Genomic DNA, 15997 nt, shown 5'->3' on the forward strand with positions numbered 1-15997 from the left:
CATTTTTGTGATCTATTTCTCTCTGTCAGCTCTTTAGCAGAAGAGTGGTCATTTTCAGTGGCAAACATTAATGCAAGATTCATGTGGAAAGCGAGTAAGCTGGACTAAACTGACTAAAGAATAAAAAAAGGGTTAAATCCTGCTCAATTTATTCACAAGGGCCGTTCCACTAAAGCTTATTCATGGGACTATGACAGGTAGGATCTGACCCCAAATTGGTTTAACTCATTTAAATAAGTAGTGGGAAGAATGGCTTCTGGCCTCTTCATAGTTACAAATGTGCATAAGTGTTTGCAGGTTCTGGGGATACATTGTAAGCTCTTTGGAATAAGGACATTGTATTCCTGGGTGTTTGGACCGTGCCCAGCACACTGGGGGCACTACTAGAATACAAAAAAATGAAATAAAAGACGGTTACTCATCTTTGTAACTGTTGTTCTTCGAGATGTGTTGCTCATATCCATTCCAATTAGGTGTGCGCGCGCTGCGTGCACATTCGTTGGAAGATTTTTACCCTAGCAACACTCGGTGGGACGGCTGGGCGCCCCCTGGCGTGGCGCCGTTATGGCACCGAGTATATACCCCTGCCGACCCATCCGCTCCTCAGTTTCTTCTTGCCGGCTACTCCGACAGTGGGGAAGGAGGGCGGGTTTTGGAATGGATATGAGCAACATCTCGAAGAACAACAGTTACAAAAGGTGAGGAACCGTCTTTTCTTCTTCGAGTGCTTGCTCATATTGATTCCAATTCGGTGAATCCCAAGCCTTACCTAGGCAGTGGGGTCGGAGTGAAATACTGCAGAATGCAGAACCGCTGAGCCGAAGGCTGCATCATTTCTGGATTGTTGCACCAAGGCATAATGGGAAGCAAAGGTGTGCACTGAAGACCAAGTAGCTGCTCAACATATCTCCTGGATAGGTACTCGAGCTAAGAAGGTGGCCGACGAGGCCTGAGCCCTGGTAAATGTGCGGTAATATGACCCGGAGAAATATGAGCTAGATCATAGCAAGTACGGATGCACGCCATTACCCAGGACGAAATCCTCTGAGAAGAGGTGGGTAGGCCTTTCAGCCGGTCTGCCACTGCAACGAAGAGTTGGGGCGTTTTGCGGAAGGGCTTTGTCCGGTCAATGTAAAAGGCGAGCGCCCTACAGACGTCGAGGGAATGCAACTGCTGCTCCCGACGGGATGCATGCCGTTTGGGAAAGAAGACCAGGAGGAATATGTCTTGATTGAGATGGAAGGCCAAAACTATTTTGGGGAGGAACGTTGGATGTAGACGCAACTGCACCTTGTCTTTGTGGAACACCGTATACGGTGGGTCCACCATCAGAGCTCGGAGACTCTTCTAGCCAACGTGATGGCTACAAGGAAGGCTGTTTTCCATGACAGATATAGGAGCGAGCAGGTTGCCAATGGCTCGAATGGAGGAGACGTAACTCTCGTCAGGACCAGGTTGAGGTCCCTGGAAGGGGCGGGGCGGTGTACTAGGGGGTATAGATGCTCCAGACCCTTGAGGAACCTCGAAACCATAGGGTGGGAGAAGACAGAGTGACTACCTTCTCCTGGGTGGAAAGTAGAAATAGCCGCCAAGTGCACTCACAATGAAGAGGTAGCAAGACCTTGCTGTTTAAGATACCAGAGGTAGTCCAGTATAGTGGGGATGGGAACCTCCGTGGGTGTGGCATTCAGTGTTTGACACCAGCAGGAAAAACGTTTCCACTTGGCCAAGTATGTAGACCGAGTGGAAGGTTTTCTGTTACCCAGGAGAACTTCTTGCACTGGGGCAGAGCAGCGTAACTCTGACTGGGTTAACCATGCAGGAGTCACGCTGTGAGATGAAGGGATTGCAGGCCTGGGTGGCGAAGCCTGCCGTGGTCCTGAGTTATAAGATCTTGATGAAGAGGCAGGGAGATTGAGTCTGCTATCGAGAGGTCGAGCAACGTGGTGTACCAGTGTTGTCGGGGCCACGCAGAGGCGACCAGAATCAGGCAAGCCTTGTCCCTGCGGAGCTTTAGGAGAACATTGTGCACCAGTGGGAAGGGTGGAAACACGTAAAGCAGCTGGCTCTTCCATGGCATTAGGAAGGCGTCTGATATTGAGCCCGGGGCGAGACCTTGGAAAGAGCAGAACCTCTGGCATTTCCTGTTCTCGCAAGAAGCAAAGAAGTCTATGTGGGGAAAGCCCCACTTCCGGAAAACAGAATGTATAATGTCCGGACGAATCGACCACTCGTGAGACAGAAAAGATCTGCTGAGTTGATCTGCCAGAGTGTTCCGAACCCCTAGGAGAAAAGACACCACAAGGTCTATTGAGTGGGCTATGCAAAATTCCCACAGTTGGATCGCCTCCTGACAAAGGGGGGAGGATCGAGTCCCTCCCTGTTTGTTTATGTAGTGCATCGCCATTGTGTTGTCTGTAAGCACTGACACACAACGACCCTGCAGATGTTGCTGGAACGCCTGGCACGCCAGGCGGACTGCTCTCAGCTCTCGGACGTTTATGTGCAGCGCCAGCTCTCGAGATGACCAGAGGCCTTGTGTGCGAAGATGGCCTAGGTAAGCCCCCCCAGCCGAGAGATGACACATCCGTCATTAGGGACACTGAGGGCTGCATCGGATGGAACGGCAGTCCTGCACACAGCAGGGAGGGTGTTAGCCACCAGTCGAGGGAGTGTAGAATGCTCTGAGGAATGGTGACCACCATGTCTATGGTATCTCTGCCTGGGCGGTAAATTGAGGTGAGCCAGGTTTGAAGGGGACGCAGGCGTAGTTTGGCGTGTTTGGTTACAAAGGTGCATGCAGCCATGTGACCAAGGAGGCTGAGACAGTTGCGAGCCGAGGTCGTCGGAAAGCCTTGGAGGCTTTTTATAATTGAAACTTTTGCCTGAAATCGGGGTAGTGGTAAGTAGGCTCTTGAGAGTTTGGAGTCTAGAATGGCCCCAATAAACTCTATTCTTTGTGTGGGCACTAGATGAGATTTGTCTAGTTTGATCATCAGGCCTAATCGGCTGAATAGGTCCTTGACGATGCCCACATGCCTGGTGACATGGGCCTGGGAGGTCCCTCGAATAAGCCACTTGTCTAGGTAAGGAAAGACACTTATTCGACGATGACAGAGGGAGGCGGCCACTACAGCCATACACTTCGTGAACATGCGAGGGGCTGTAGAGAGGCCAAACGGAAGGACCGCAAATTGAAAATGTTGGCAGTTCACCATAAACCGTAGGTACCGTCTGTGCGAAGGGTAAATGGCAATGTGGAAATATGCGTCCTTCATGTCGAGAGCAGCGTATCAGTCCCTGGGATCCAGGGATGGGATGATGGTCCCCAGGGATACCATGCAGAACTTCAACTTTTTCATGAACATGTTGAGTCCTTTCAGGTCCAGGATAGACCAGAGGCCTCCTTTTGCCTTGGGTATTAGGAAATATCAGCAATAAAAACCCTTGCCCCTTAATTCCTCCAGTACCTCCTCTATAGCTCCAGTCGAAAGGAGCGTTTGAACGTCTTGCCAGAGGAATTGCTCGTGAGAGGGGTCCCTGAAGAGGGATGGGGAGGGAGGGGGCGAAATGAATTGGAGGTGATATCCAAATTCTACCGTGCATTGGACCCAACGATCCGAGGTTAACTGGGTCCACGCAGGGAGGAAGGAGGAAAGGCAGTTGCAGAACTGAAACGGATCCTGGGGAAGGACTGGTGCTCTGCTCTTGGGCGCACCTTCAAAAGTTCGGTTTCGGGCCCGTCATTGGTTTGGCGGGACAGTTATTGTGGCCCCCTTGGGGTCCAGACTGCCGTCTGCAGTTACCACGACCGCGCCTTCTGCCAAAGTCTTGTCATGGCCTGGGTGGGGGGTAAGGGCGCTGAGGCTGGCTACGGAAGGACCTTCGCTGGGTCTGTGGGGTATGCATCCCAAGGGAATGCATTATCACCCTATTGTCCTTGAGACTCTGCAGCCTAGAGTCCGTTTTCTGAGAGAAGAGGCCCTGGCCTTCAAATGGCAAGTCTTGGATGGTGTGCTGCAGTTCAGGAGGTAGGCCTGACACTTGCAGCCACGATATCCGTCTCATTGTGATGCCAGAGGCCACAGTTCTGGCTGCTGAATCGGCAGCATCAAGTGAGGCCTGGAGGGAGGTCCGTGCAACTTACTGTCCTTCCTCCAGAAGGGCCTGGAATTCCTGGCGGGAGTCCTGTGGGACCAGTTCAGTGAACTTGCCCACCGCCTACCAGGTATTATAATTATATCTGCTAAGCAGGGCCTGTTGGTTCGCCATCCTGAGTTGGAGGCCCCCCGCAGAGTAGACTTTACGTCCCAACAGGTCCATACGTCTAGCCTCCCTTGATTTTGGGGCGGGGGCTTGCTGGCCACGGTGTTCGCGCTCATTCATGGATTGGACCACCAGAGAGCATGGGGGAGGGTGGGTATATAAGTACTCATATCCCTTGGAGGGCACCATGTCCTTTTATTCCACCCCTCTGGCCGTGGGATGGATAGACGCTGGGGATTGCCAGATGGTGTCCGCTTTGGCTTGTATGGAGCGGATAAATGGTAAAGCCACACGAGTTGGCGCATCCGCTGACAGGATGTCTACCACAGGGTCTTCAACCTCTGGGACTTCCTCTACCTGTAGATTGATATTTAAGGCGACTCTCCTCAGAAGGTACTGGTGGGCTCGGAGATCAACAGAGGGCGGGCCCGATGAGGATGTCCCAGCTACTGCCTCATCTGGGGAAGAGGAAGATGACAGACCAGGGACGAGTGGCTTATGTATGAACTCATGGTCAGGAGGCACGTCAGGGTCTGGGAGGACCTGAGGGTCTGGTGCCAAAGGAGAGCAGTCTGTACCCGCTGGAGGGGGACAGCCAACAGTGGCCTCCGGTGCGCGATGTTCCAATGGGGCGGAGCGTGATGGTACTGTGGGTTCACCTTGGGCCCGGGGATATGCCCAAGGCATCCAAAAGGACTACTGTTGAGGACCTCGGTCTGGACCTGGAGCCTCATGTAGAACTCGGCTGTGTACGTCTGAATCCCCGGAGGCACTATCGGCGTGCGATAAGACAGACGCATGCCGCGATGGCCACGCCGGGGCAGAGACCGGTTGAGGAGGAGCCCTGCATCCAGCGAACTGTTCTCCATGCCGCACCGGAGAGTGGTACCGGGTTCCGTACCAGTAGGAGGACCGGGACCTGCGACCGGCGTGGTGCCGGGAGGTCGGCCAGGATCTTGAAGCTCTATGATGAGAGCAGCTGCGGAGGGAACAGTGCTGGGAGCTGGATCAGTGGCTGGAGTATTAGGCCGGCGAGCGGGATCTCGAGTGGTGCCACGAGTATGACCAGTACCGAGGAGATCAGTATCGGGACTGTGAGCGGCGTCGGGAATAGGATGGGTGCCGAGATCGAGAACGCTGGCCGGACCTCGATCTTGAGTGGTGCCTCTCGGCAGTGCTGATTTGAGGACAGTCTTACCATGGCAGGCTTGCCTGTTGATTGAATAACCCGCACTGGCGGTGCCGGGGGTTGAGGCAGGGTGGGCTCCGTTAATGCAATCAGTTCCCTCGCCGTAGAAAATGTCTCTGGCGTCGTGGGAACGATGAGCTCTACCAAGGCATGCGCCAGGGAGCTATCAGGCACCGGACTCGACGGCCCTTGCGAGGCCGGAATCAACGGTGCTGAGATTGTCGGTGCCGCGGCAGCTACTGGTGCCGGGCGGCTTGACTTAGGCTGCTGCTCAGACTGCGGTGCAGATAGTGAAGCCGCAGGAGCTTTCAGCTTCTTGGCTCGTGGGGAGAGGAAGCAGTGCCGGGCAGGTTTCTGGGCCGGTCCCGGTTGGTGCCGAGATGTCTTCGTGGTGCCGGCGCACTCCGGTGCCGACGAGGCACTTCTCCCCGGTGCGGACTGACCGGCACCCGGTGCCGAAGGTGAAGGAGTGAGAGCTGCCTCCATTAGGAGCTGCTTGAGGCAAAAGTCCCGCTCCTTTTTTGTCTGCGGTTTGAAGGATTTGCAGATCCGGCACTTGTCTGCGAGGTGTGATTCCCCCAAGCACTTGAGACAGGAGTCGTGAGGGTCTCCTGGGGGCATCGGCCTGCGGCAGGCCGAGCACAGTTTGAAACCCAGTGAGCCAGGCATGGGCCTGGGCACCAGGTGAGGGAAAGGGCTAATCCCCAACCCTCTGAACTATATACACAAGCTACGTTTACAAAAAATTATTAAAAGTATTAACTAGAACTATAGAGAATAAACTATATACATAATAAGTATTAGAATGAGTGAATAGCCAGGGACGTGGAGATCAGCTAAGCCGCGCTCCACTGTCCCAACGACCAAGACGGGCGGTAAGAAGGAATAGAGTAGCGGATGCGTCAGCAGGGGTATATACTCGGTGCCATAACGGCGCCATGCCAGGGGGCGCCCAGCCAACCCACCGAGTGTTGCGAGGGTAAAAATCTTCCGACGAACGTGCATGCGGCGCGCACACACCTAATTGGAATCGATATGAGCAAGCACTCGAAGAAGAACACTAGATTTCTCACTTCTAACTGAGTACTAGACATGTCAGAAAAGGGAATTCAAGCTTACCTTGAAGATAAAATGTTTGCGATGATCAGGCCCACTATCATCCACCAATACGAATACAGGTGGTGACCATCTTCTTTTATTACATATCTCCATCAATGCAGAAACTGGATGTTTACCTTAAATATATCAACATATTTCATTTCTATATTAATTCCAATGTCACTCCTAAACAAGTTACCTTAAATTAGATATTTTAAAGGAGTTTAAAAAAGGCCTTACCTGAAAGATCCTTCATTACACTAAAATGTCCCGATCTCTTTTGTGTCTTTTCTCCCACTGCAACAAGGCCTAAACAAAATATGGACCATGTTTATATCTTGTATTACTTTCTTCTGCTATAAACATGATTTTTGCATTAAGCCCATGACCTGTGCCTTTTATTAAAAATAAAAATGACAAAATCTTAGCCTTAAGCATTGTCTGTGACTGTGTCTACATTATAGAGACTATGCTGGCATAGGCCCCAGTGCAGATGCAGTTTACACTGCAGAAGGAGTTTTTCTGTCAGTGCAGGAACACCACTTCCCTGAATGACATTAGCTACCTTGACAGAAGCACTCATCTGTTGATAAAGCTGCATCTACAATGGGGTTTTGTCAGTGTAGCTTTGTCAATCAGAAGTGTGATTTTTTTCCAAACCCCTAACTGACAGAGCAAAGCAGATATAACTTTTCAGTATAGACCAAGCCTATAGCAGAAATACAAGGTGGGATTATCAAAATTGCTTAAGTGATGTAGAAGCACAAGTCCCACCCATTGAAAGTCATGGAAAACCTAACCTGCTGCAATTGTCTGTTCTCAGGAGGAAGGAAAAAGTAAGTAGGTGATTAAAAAAACACATTCTGTATAGTTCTGAGTCAGTAGCTATCAAACTTCCATTCTGTTAATTACTTTGTACAAGACATCCTCTCATGAGCCATCTCTTCCGCTCCAACCTTCCAATCCCAAGATTTTAAAGGGTAAAATAAAACAATCAATCTGCCTATAAAATAAGGAAATGTGTGTGGTGACCCACTATTTTCCTTTAATAAAACATTTTACCCTCATTCATTTCAAAAAGGCCTTTACTCCCTCGAGTGACACTTTTAAATACATGTAAAAATAAAACATTTGAACGACAATGGCTCTGAACTTCTTTTCCTTCAATCCTCTCTTTTTATTTTTCTTGTTTCTTATCTTCACTTGATTCCTCTCCTGGCTTTGGGGAATGAAGGGAGTAAAGGGGACCTTTTTTTTTTTGTTTGTTTGTTTTAAATTAAACTCACCTCCTCATTACCACCACGCCTTCACCCTCAGAACTTCAAACATGGTTTATTTTAAGAGATTATGGCCCTAAAGTTACCTCCAAATTCAAACAACTCCAATGTTTCTTCCTTTTTGTTGTTGAAAATTATTTACATCAGAAATAATTACAAAACTGAGGTTACAGTGAAGGGAGAGATCCTATAGCACATTATGTTTCACATCTGGCAGCTTGAGAGGTATGGCTCTGAACCAACTAATGGGAAGATGTTCTGCTTTCCACTGTTAAATGAAGCAGTGTGTTTTTACACCTTTCAGCTGCCGAGAAGGGAGTTCTCACAGCTTAATGGCAGCCAACAGAGCAAAAGAGTAGCTTAGTGGCTGCAGGCCTGGAAGCTGTTCAGGCCCTGCCTGAGACTAGCTGGGTCTGGTGCAGAGCCAAGGGAAGGCTGGCAAGCTCTGGATTCACACTTTGCTGCTGTTTCCCAAAATAGCTTTTACTGAACAAAGTTAATTGACTGTCCCTGGATGTATGTTCCCAGAAGTCAAAACACTCACTATTTTCGAATAACTTTAGACAAGATTTCAAAAATTGTTTTCTTTTATAAGCAGGGAAGAAAATTACTTTGTCCATTTAAATTTTCTAGCCAGAACACTAACCCCTTCTAGATAAAGTTCCAGTCTTGCTTTCAGCAGTACACACACACTGGTCAAGGCTTTTCCTCAACCCTTCCCTTCCATCTTCTTCATATTGGTTTGCACAGCACTTGGCATAGATTTGGCATTTTATAAATAACAGCATCAGTACATTCCAATGCACTTTATTGCCCTCCCCATGTACAAGAATCACTTCAGCTACCTATTTTTAACAACCCAAGTTGCCTCTTTATAGCGTACATGATCTTAACATTAGGCACCCATGTTGGTTTGGCGAAACTTTAGCACTTCTCCCTATCAATCTGGATTTGATTTTTTTAGGGAGCCTGTTGGAAAGGATCGTCTATCTGCTATAACTCAAAACAGGAAAAAACGGATTACATTAAAACAACCCAGGGATCACTGCAAGGATATCAATATTTGTCGGTGAACCTATACCAAGAAAAGGAAGATGCATGCTCAGAGTTCTCCTCACTAAGATGGATGCCAGCAGTCTTACTAATAACTTTGCTTGTATGCTGTACTCTTCTTCTCCACCTCTCTGGCCATCTTACTAAACAGTGAGCTCTTTGGGGCAGTGAACATATCTACCTATTTGTCTGTACAGTGCTTAGCACAACAAGGCACTGGTCCTGGTACAGGTCTTCAGGATTATATAAACAAACATTGGGATTGAACGTCTAACTCTACAGATGTAAGAAATGTTATCAGATACCACACAGAGGTCCCCAGACACTCAATAAGGTTAGTACTCTCAATCGTTGTGAGCCTATCAGATAACCCCTTTCTGCAGGCCGCTCAGAAAAAGAGAAATGACCTTGAAGGAATTTTACTTTAGTTACAGATCTGTGTAGTTCTTCCCCGCTGCCTGTGACATTACCCACATTAAACTCAAGGAACTGTTATTGGCAATGAGAGCATTACAGGACAGAGCTGCTGAAAAGGCTGTGCTGCAGCTCAACAACGAAGTTTTCTTCCTGGAACATCTGTCAACTAATTCTTCTCCAAACTCTCTCTCTCTAGCTTCAATCTGGCAAGATGTCTGACATAAATGAAGGTTAAGCCACTTTATATGTAAAACTCATATTTGTTTTCATGGCTTCCTCTTCTATATTTTTGGACTGTTTCTTCACTCAGTTATAAAGCCATTGTGTAGACTGCTAAAGGAGCTATAAACTTTAGACAGGAACTCATTCTTATACTTGTAAAACAGAAGAGTGAGACTCCTCAGAGTCTCCATTTCCTGACTCCACACAGACAATTTTTACAATCTTGACTGTAACACCTTATTTTCAGTGTGTGATTGGTACTTGGAGAGCATTCTGCTACTGGGAAATCTCTATGTGGACAGTCAGGGTCTGGTTTTTAGCATCTGCAGTTTTCACCTACTTGACAGCACCTATGAAAATCAGGCCTACAGAGTTTATGTCCTGTGTTTCTTTTCTGACTGAAACTATGATTGAATGAACTCTGCTTTAAATGTCTGTAAGCTTAAATGTGATCTGTGTAATGAATTACAAGCTCAAAAAGGTTAAGGAACAACTGGTAAATATTTGGTTTTCTACTTAAACTACAAGCCAATGTTAATCTGGTTTACCAGTGCACACTATGAAACAATATAGGTGAAATCCAGGCTCTACTGAAGTCAATTGGAATTTTGCAGCACATTTACAAATTTTAACTTTAAGTGCTTAAAAACTTCCTTTCTGAATCACAGCATATCTCAGCATGCATTGTAAAATAAAAATGCTGTTGAGTTTGCATATATATGCAAAATACCCAATTGTGTAATGTGAGCAGCTCATTTAAGCCACAATAGGGTTCTGATCCTGCAGACATGCTTATGCACATGTCTAACTTTAAATGGAAGAGGAGCCCCATAGACTTATATAGGAGTATTTATGGCTTTAAAGTTAAGCTCATGCCTAAATGCATGTCGACTAGGGCGTAAGGGGCCAGTATCAATATGACTATTTTTATTGTAATATTCATATACATATTACAGTGAAAATAATTTCCTCATACTAAGATTGTTCTATTCTTTGCTATAATAGAAAGAAAATCATCATCAGTTTATAATGTTTTAAAAGGTTCAAAGAAAGAGTTTACCTTTTCGATCTGTCTTAAAATCCACTAGGATAGGCTCCACAGTTCCTTCTCTGTTTTTTCCTAGTCCCTCTCCTTCTCTCCAGCCCATTTTTCTCATCAGCTGGGCTCCCATTCCTCCAGTTACAGGGGCTGCTCTTAAGAACTGATCCTATCCAAAGAAAGAAAAGTAAAACAAGTCCTAAAGTTAGCACTTGATTTAAAAAAAATAACTGGGAGCTTCCAAAAATGTTTCTAACAATCTTTCATTGATCAATTCAAGTGAATACACCTTAGCTTTACATACGTTTACATGGCTTGTATAATCCAGAGTTCACAACATATAAGTTAGACACATAATTTGTTCAAAATATCAAACTAGAAACAGATTAAGAAAATTTTAATGAGATCCTTTAAGTCAAAAATGGCAATTTTAAACATTGACCTGTTTCAAACATGTGCACGTAATAAAATGATAACCAACGTTTATTTTTAAACACATTACTTTGGTTCCAATGTATCTCTTCTTATCTTGTAAAAGGAGGCAGTGTTAATTGTTTAACTAGCAACGTTTGTGCCAAGTGTACCTAGTTATTGAACAAAATACAAGCAAATATAGTAATGACACTCAAATACTCTTTAGGCATATTTTAAATATGAATAATGTTTCCCCACTTTAGTACGCAGCAGTTGCAGACATACATTTTACTCTGAAAATCCACATAGAACAGATACAGGCGTTTCTTTAAAAACAAATGAACAAAAATAAGGTACTTAGCCACACAGTTCAGCAGCAGTAATTGTAATATCGTCTCAAATCATCATTACATAATAGTTGTTAAGTGTCGTAAGCTTATCAAATAGAACTTTTAAAAATTTGGTTTCTTGTAAAGAACTTTAAAAACTCCTTAAATGTTTACGTACCTAGGCCTCGATGGCCGCAGTGTTGTGAATAGTAGGGCTGGCATTGACCGTGGCAAGAAGGCAGCTACAAGGATTTGACCCTGAAACAAGTTTCCATATAGAGGGGTGAAAGTTCACAGGTTATTCTGTGAACTATCATCTCTCTTCTGCCCCACCCGCTGACCCAAGTAAGTCAGTCATTTCCATCACAGCAGCAAATTGCTTGACTTAATATACAAGTTTACACATTGGTATTGATAACACACTTATTCTCACACAGTAGGTAATAGATACAACGCCTAGTATTTTTGTAGCAACTTTACCTATGTTTCAAAACAGTGGTAAGTTCACGGAACACTTCTTTCTCTCTTTATTTATTTATTTATTTTTACTGTGTTTGACATACTAAATATTTCCCAGATTTGAAGAGACGAAGACAGATATTTCCTTGGTTTCAAATATAAGCAGAATTAGAAGTTTTCCTTTTCCAGGAGACTTAGAATATATATATATATTCTTAATAAAAACCTATTAGCCTCTCAACACAGGCAATTATGGCACATACCAAGGACATATGCATCATAACCCCCCAGATTTCCTGTTGTTAAGAAGTTAAATCATAAAAATTCCTGAACACATATAATAGGAATAGTTTTCCAAATATTTACCTACATAAGCAACAAAACCAATCCCTCAAAACCATGCAACTGAATGTTGAATTTAACAACAAGGTGCTCTGATGGAAGGAAGGGTAGACAGAGGCTAAGTTTACCTCTCCAGTCAACTTTTGATCGGTGCAGGCCATGCAGTTTACGAGTACGCAGAGACAAGTTAGCTGATGTTCGATACCAACTGCCTCACTCTATACACCTAGAATGGCTTTTACTTACTTCCGGTTTCATCCTCCCCTGTCTTTTCCAGGAACCTCTCATAAGAAAAGGTCAACCATGCAGAGTATGATACAAACCCCAGTCAATGTCACCCAGGGTTCCGATTCCTCTTTTGTACCTGCTTTGCAATGATAGAATTTTCAACATCAACATCTGTTTCATTATCACCAACGTGTATTCAGTTCACAAACCAGAGTAGGAGCAAGTTCTTGATGAGGTCACTTTCATGTTATAGGAGCTTTCCCATTACATTTTCAAATTAATTTTGGAAAAAAAGACTCAAAATATACCCATTTCGTGGCTTAAAATGAAGGCATTAACTTTAGACAGAAAATATCAAAGCCTAAACAAATCCTAAACCTAGAAAAAAATCTAACTTTCTCTAAACTTTTTAAGTGCAATTGTACTTCAAATTATTGTAAACATGGCATTGTCTTACTCAGATCTGCTTCTTGTGCATTCATATCTTGTATTGCTATCTGCTGATTTTAGTGGCAGACCATGATTTTACTGCTTTTCACTCTTGTTAGCACAACAAAGCCAACACAATTAAGAATGAAAGCTGGATTCTATTCCTTCTTGTGCTTCATTTACTACACTGCAAACAGTTACACCTGCACAACCCCTTTGCAGGCTGTAGAAAGTTTGTTTCTCACACATCATTACTAGAAATAAAGAGCTCAGCTTGTCTCACATTCCAATTAAAGAGAACAAGTATTGCAGGTCAGAGGAAAAATAAAACAAAACTTTTTACTTATAAATGGAAGCTAACTGAAATAGAAATCATGAAAGAAAAACATGAAGCCACACAATACCATTTATACAGTTACATTCTGAGTGAAACTGCACTTTAAAGCAAATGTGAAAAAGGACATTTATAAAATGTTAATTTTTTTAATTAGATAATTAATGGAACTAAGAGGAAACAGCATGGTCTAGAAAACTGAACAAAGTACTTGAAATGACTAAGTTCCAAGTCCACTCTGCCACCAATTTGCAGTGTGATGTTGGAAAAAACACTTCAGCTCTTTGTCTCAGTTTCCTTCCCTCCAGACAGAGATAACACTAACTCATCCACCCTGTTATCTCACAGGGTGTTTGTAAGAGCTCCATATTTGTAATGAACTTTGAAAGTGTTTATAAAAAAAAAAAAAATCAAGTGATGCAGGACATGTGAAAGATTCAAATTCCTTTTTATTTTAAATTAGGCAGGCAGAATACCAGACTAGACCGTCCAATAGGATCATCAGGTACAGTAAATTCTATGTTCCTAATTCTTTTCATTATCACTGTCAAATGAGTTTCATAACAGATTAAAAAAATATTTCCCATTTACCCAATCTCTATTCACAAATTGTATTACAAGAGAAATTGCTCATCAAGATGACAGTTTAATGGCAACTTCTCACCTGTTCATCTCCAAGCCCTCCTATGCCAGACCAGATAAGTGGGTACATCTCCTCCTACAAGCAGATGGGGACGAACAAAGAGCAATGCTCTTGTGACACCACTTCTCCTATAAAGGAGGCTGGCTGGCAGATCCTGCTCAAATGATTTAGAATGCTTAATGATTAAAACTACAATAGGAAAATAACTTCAGAACAATTTCAACTCCAACAACAAAATAAGAACAAGCGTGGGATACCTGGGCTGGCACAGGAGGGCTTAAAAACCACACTAACAGGTAAAAAATTACAATTTTACAGCTTTATGGTATGCCAACAAAGCCCAGATAAGTGGGAACGTCAATAACAAGAAAAAAGGTGAGTACCTTACAAAAAACAGAGTAAGGGACTACAGTGAGCAGGACTTGGCTACCAAAGATGGCAGCAGCAAAGCCTAAAACATCAAGTCCAGAATGATTTGAGATGGTATATAAATATGCCTAACCGGCTGCTTTCTACACAGTTCTGGAGGGGAAGAATCTCATCCTCTCCTGTCAGTGAGGTAGACATGATGTTGAAGGAACAGGTCTTCACAGAAAACAAAGCTGCTTTATCCTGGTCAATGGTTCCTCTCACACAAGACAATGAAGCTTGCAGATTGCTACGCCTTTTATGGTTGGGACTCTCAAAACCACCACCACCACCACCACAAGTGATCTGACTTTCTAACCACTAGATATCTAAGATACACAAAGCACTCTTCACAGCGAGTGTTTCACGGGGCTAGTCAGAATAAGGAGAAGGAAGAGCCTTGTGGATGGGAAAAACCAACTTGGAAGGAAATTGACAGCAAGCTTAATCACCACCTTGTCTTGATGAAAAATTAATGCAGGGAATACTGCCAAAAGGACTTACAGCACTCGTTCTCTCCTAACAAAAAAGCAAACTGAAAAGAAATGTTCACCCCTCTTTAATGGTGCATGTGAGCGGGCGTTTGGCACTAAATACAGATATTATGGGGACAGAGAAAAAAAATAAATCTCAATTTTAGCTTGTCAACTGTCCTAAAAAACATTACCTTCAAAACTGCATCATAGAAGAATGCTTTAACTTTGCCTCTTAGTATTACAGTGGCATGGACCCCAAAAGCCAATATTCCAGGCCTTTCAAAAACAGAAAGAAATTTCACTAGTAACTGGACTTAAATCTTCTGGCCTTGCATCAAGCATGAAATATGCCCTAATCTGTTTCTGAACACTTATCAAGCAGTTCAGATAAATCCCTCTTCGTGCAGTTCCAACTCAAGAACAAGGGATTCTCCATGCTGAACTGTACCCACAGTGAGACATAGTGAGTAATCACAGAAGAGATCCAGCCAGCTACAGTGCTACCACGTCCTGAGCCAGTCCAGAAATACCAGGATGATCTTCTCCCTGAATTTGGCTTTCTTCTGAAGGACTGACTATGGTGAGACGTATAGGGAAGATATACAGCAGGTCAAACTCCTACAAGCGAGAGTAACAGGGCCCAGTCACAGGGCCAATGAATCCTGGACTCTGGAGCAAAAGGCCTCTATGTTCACATTCATCCAAAGAGGTACCAACAAAATTCTGAAAAGCACCTATGAGTCTGAAAGACTATTCGCCACCCTTGTTTGTACGATGCTATTATTGACTGCTTGGTTTTGTTGGTGGGCTTTTTGGTTTGATTTTAGATTGTACAGAATATAAAGCTTTAGAATATTTTTGATTGTGTATCTTCTGGAAGTGATGCTGTATCATCCCTTAGAGCTGTTATCCTGACAAGACTTCTGCAAAGATACGAGTTTTCCAATCCACCAGGAAGGTACTGATTACAGTGATTTATGTTGAACGAAAACTCCATTATAAAGAGCCCACCATAAAGGAAACCTTATCCCCTTCCTCCTAAAAACTCTGAGCACTGTCTCCTCCAGGATTTCTGCTGATCATAGCTGTTGTGGTGTGCCAAAGAGAAACGAAGTAAGTCTCTGAAGCCTCAGAGCCAGTCCATTCGGAGGCCTTTGAAAATTAAATCCAGGGACCTGAAATGGATTCAGTACCGGACAGGGAGCCCACGGAGCATAAGCCACATCAGAGCAGCCTTTACTTTCATCCCCAAGCATAGCACACCGTAGCAGACAAGCCTGAAGGTGATGAGCACGTGATAACTTGAAAGGCCTCCACTTCTTGTAAGATCAGCGACAGCCAGACAACTCTCCACTCAAGAGGAAGTAATATCAC

At 44.5% G+C, this 15997-nt stretch overlaps 1 protein-coding gene across 13 annotated transcripts in view; it reads right to left on the reverse strand.

Annotated features, from left to right (window-relative positions):
* SON (SON DNA binding protein) overlaps positions 1 to 15997 on the reverse strand; it is a 68728-nt gene that overhangs the window by 2826 nt on the left and 49905 nt on the right. For 9 of the 13 annotated variants that reach the window (XM_030578611.1, XM_030578638.1, XM_030578679.1 and 6 more), the window contains 3 exons: positions 10583 to 10730; positions 6794 to 6862; positions 6575 to 6690 (listed from right to left, as the gene is read on the reverse strand). In XM_030578611.1, the coding sequence (XP_030434471.1) occupies positions 6575 to 6690; positions 6794 to 6862; positions 10583 to 10730 (333 nt within the window). Of the gene's footprint in view, positions 1 to 6574; positions 6691 to 6793; positions 6863 to 10582; positions 10731 to 11481; positions 12473 to 15997 lie in introns of those variants that run through there. The other 4 variants (XM_030578654.1, XR_004002422.1, XR_004002419.1 and 1 more) reach the window with 4 other exon arrangements.

This window comes from Gopherus evgoodei, chromosome 1 (genome assembly GCF_007399415.2).
Source record: "Gopherus evgoodei ecotype Sinaloan lineage chromosome 1, rGopEvg1_v1.p, whole genome shotgun sequence".
In the NCBI taxonomy this organism is placed as follows: Eukaryota; Metazoa; Chordata; order Testudines; family Testudinidae; genus Gopherus; species Gopherus evgoodei.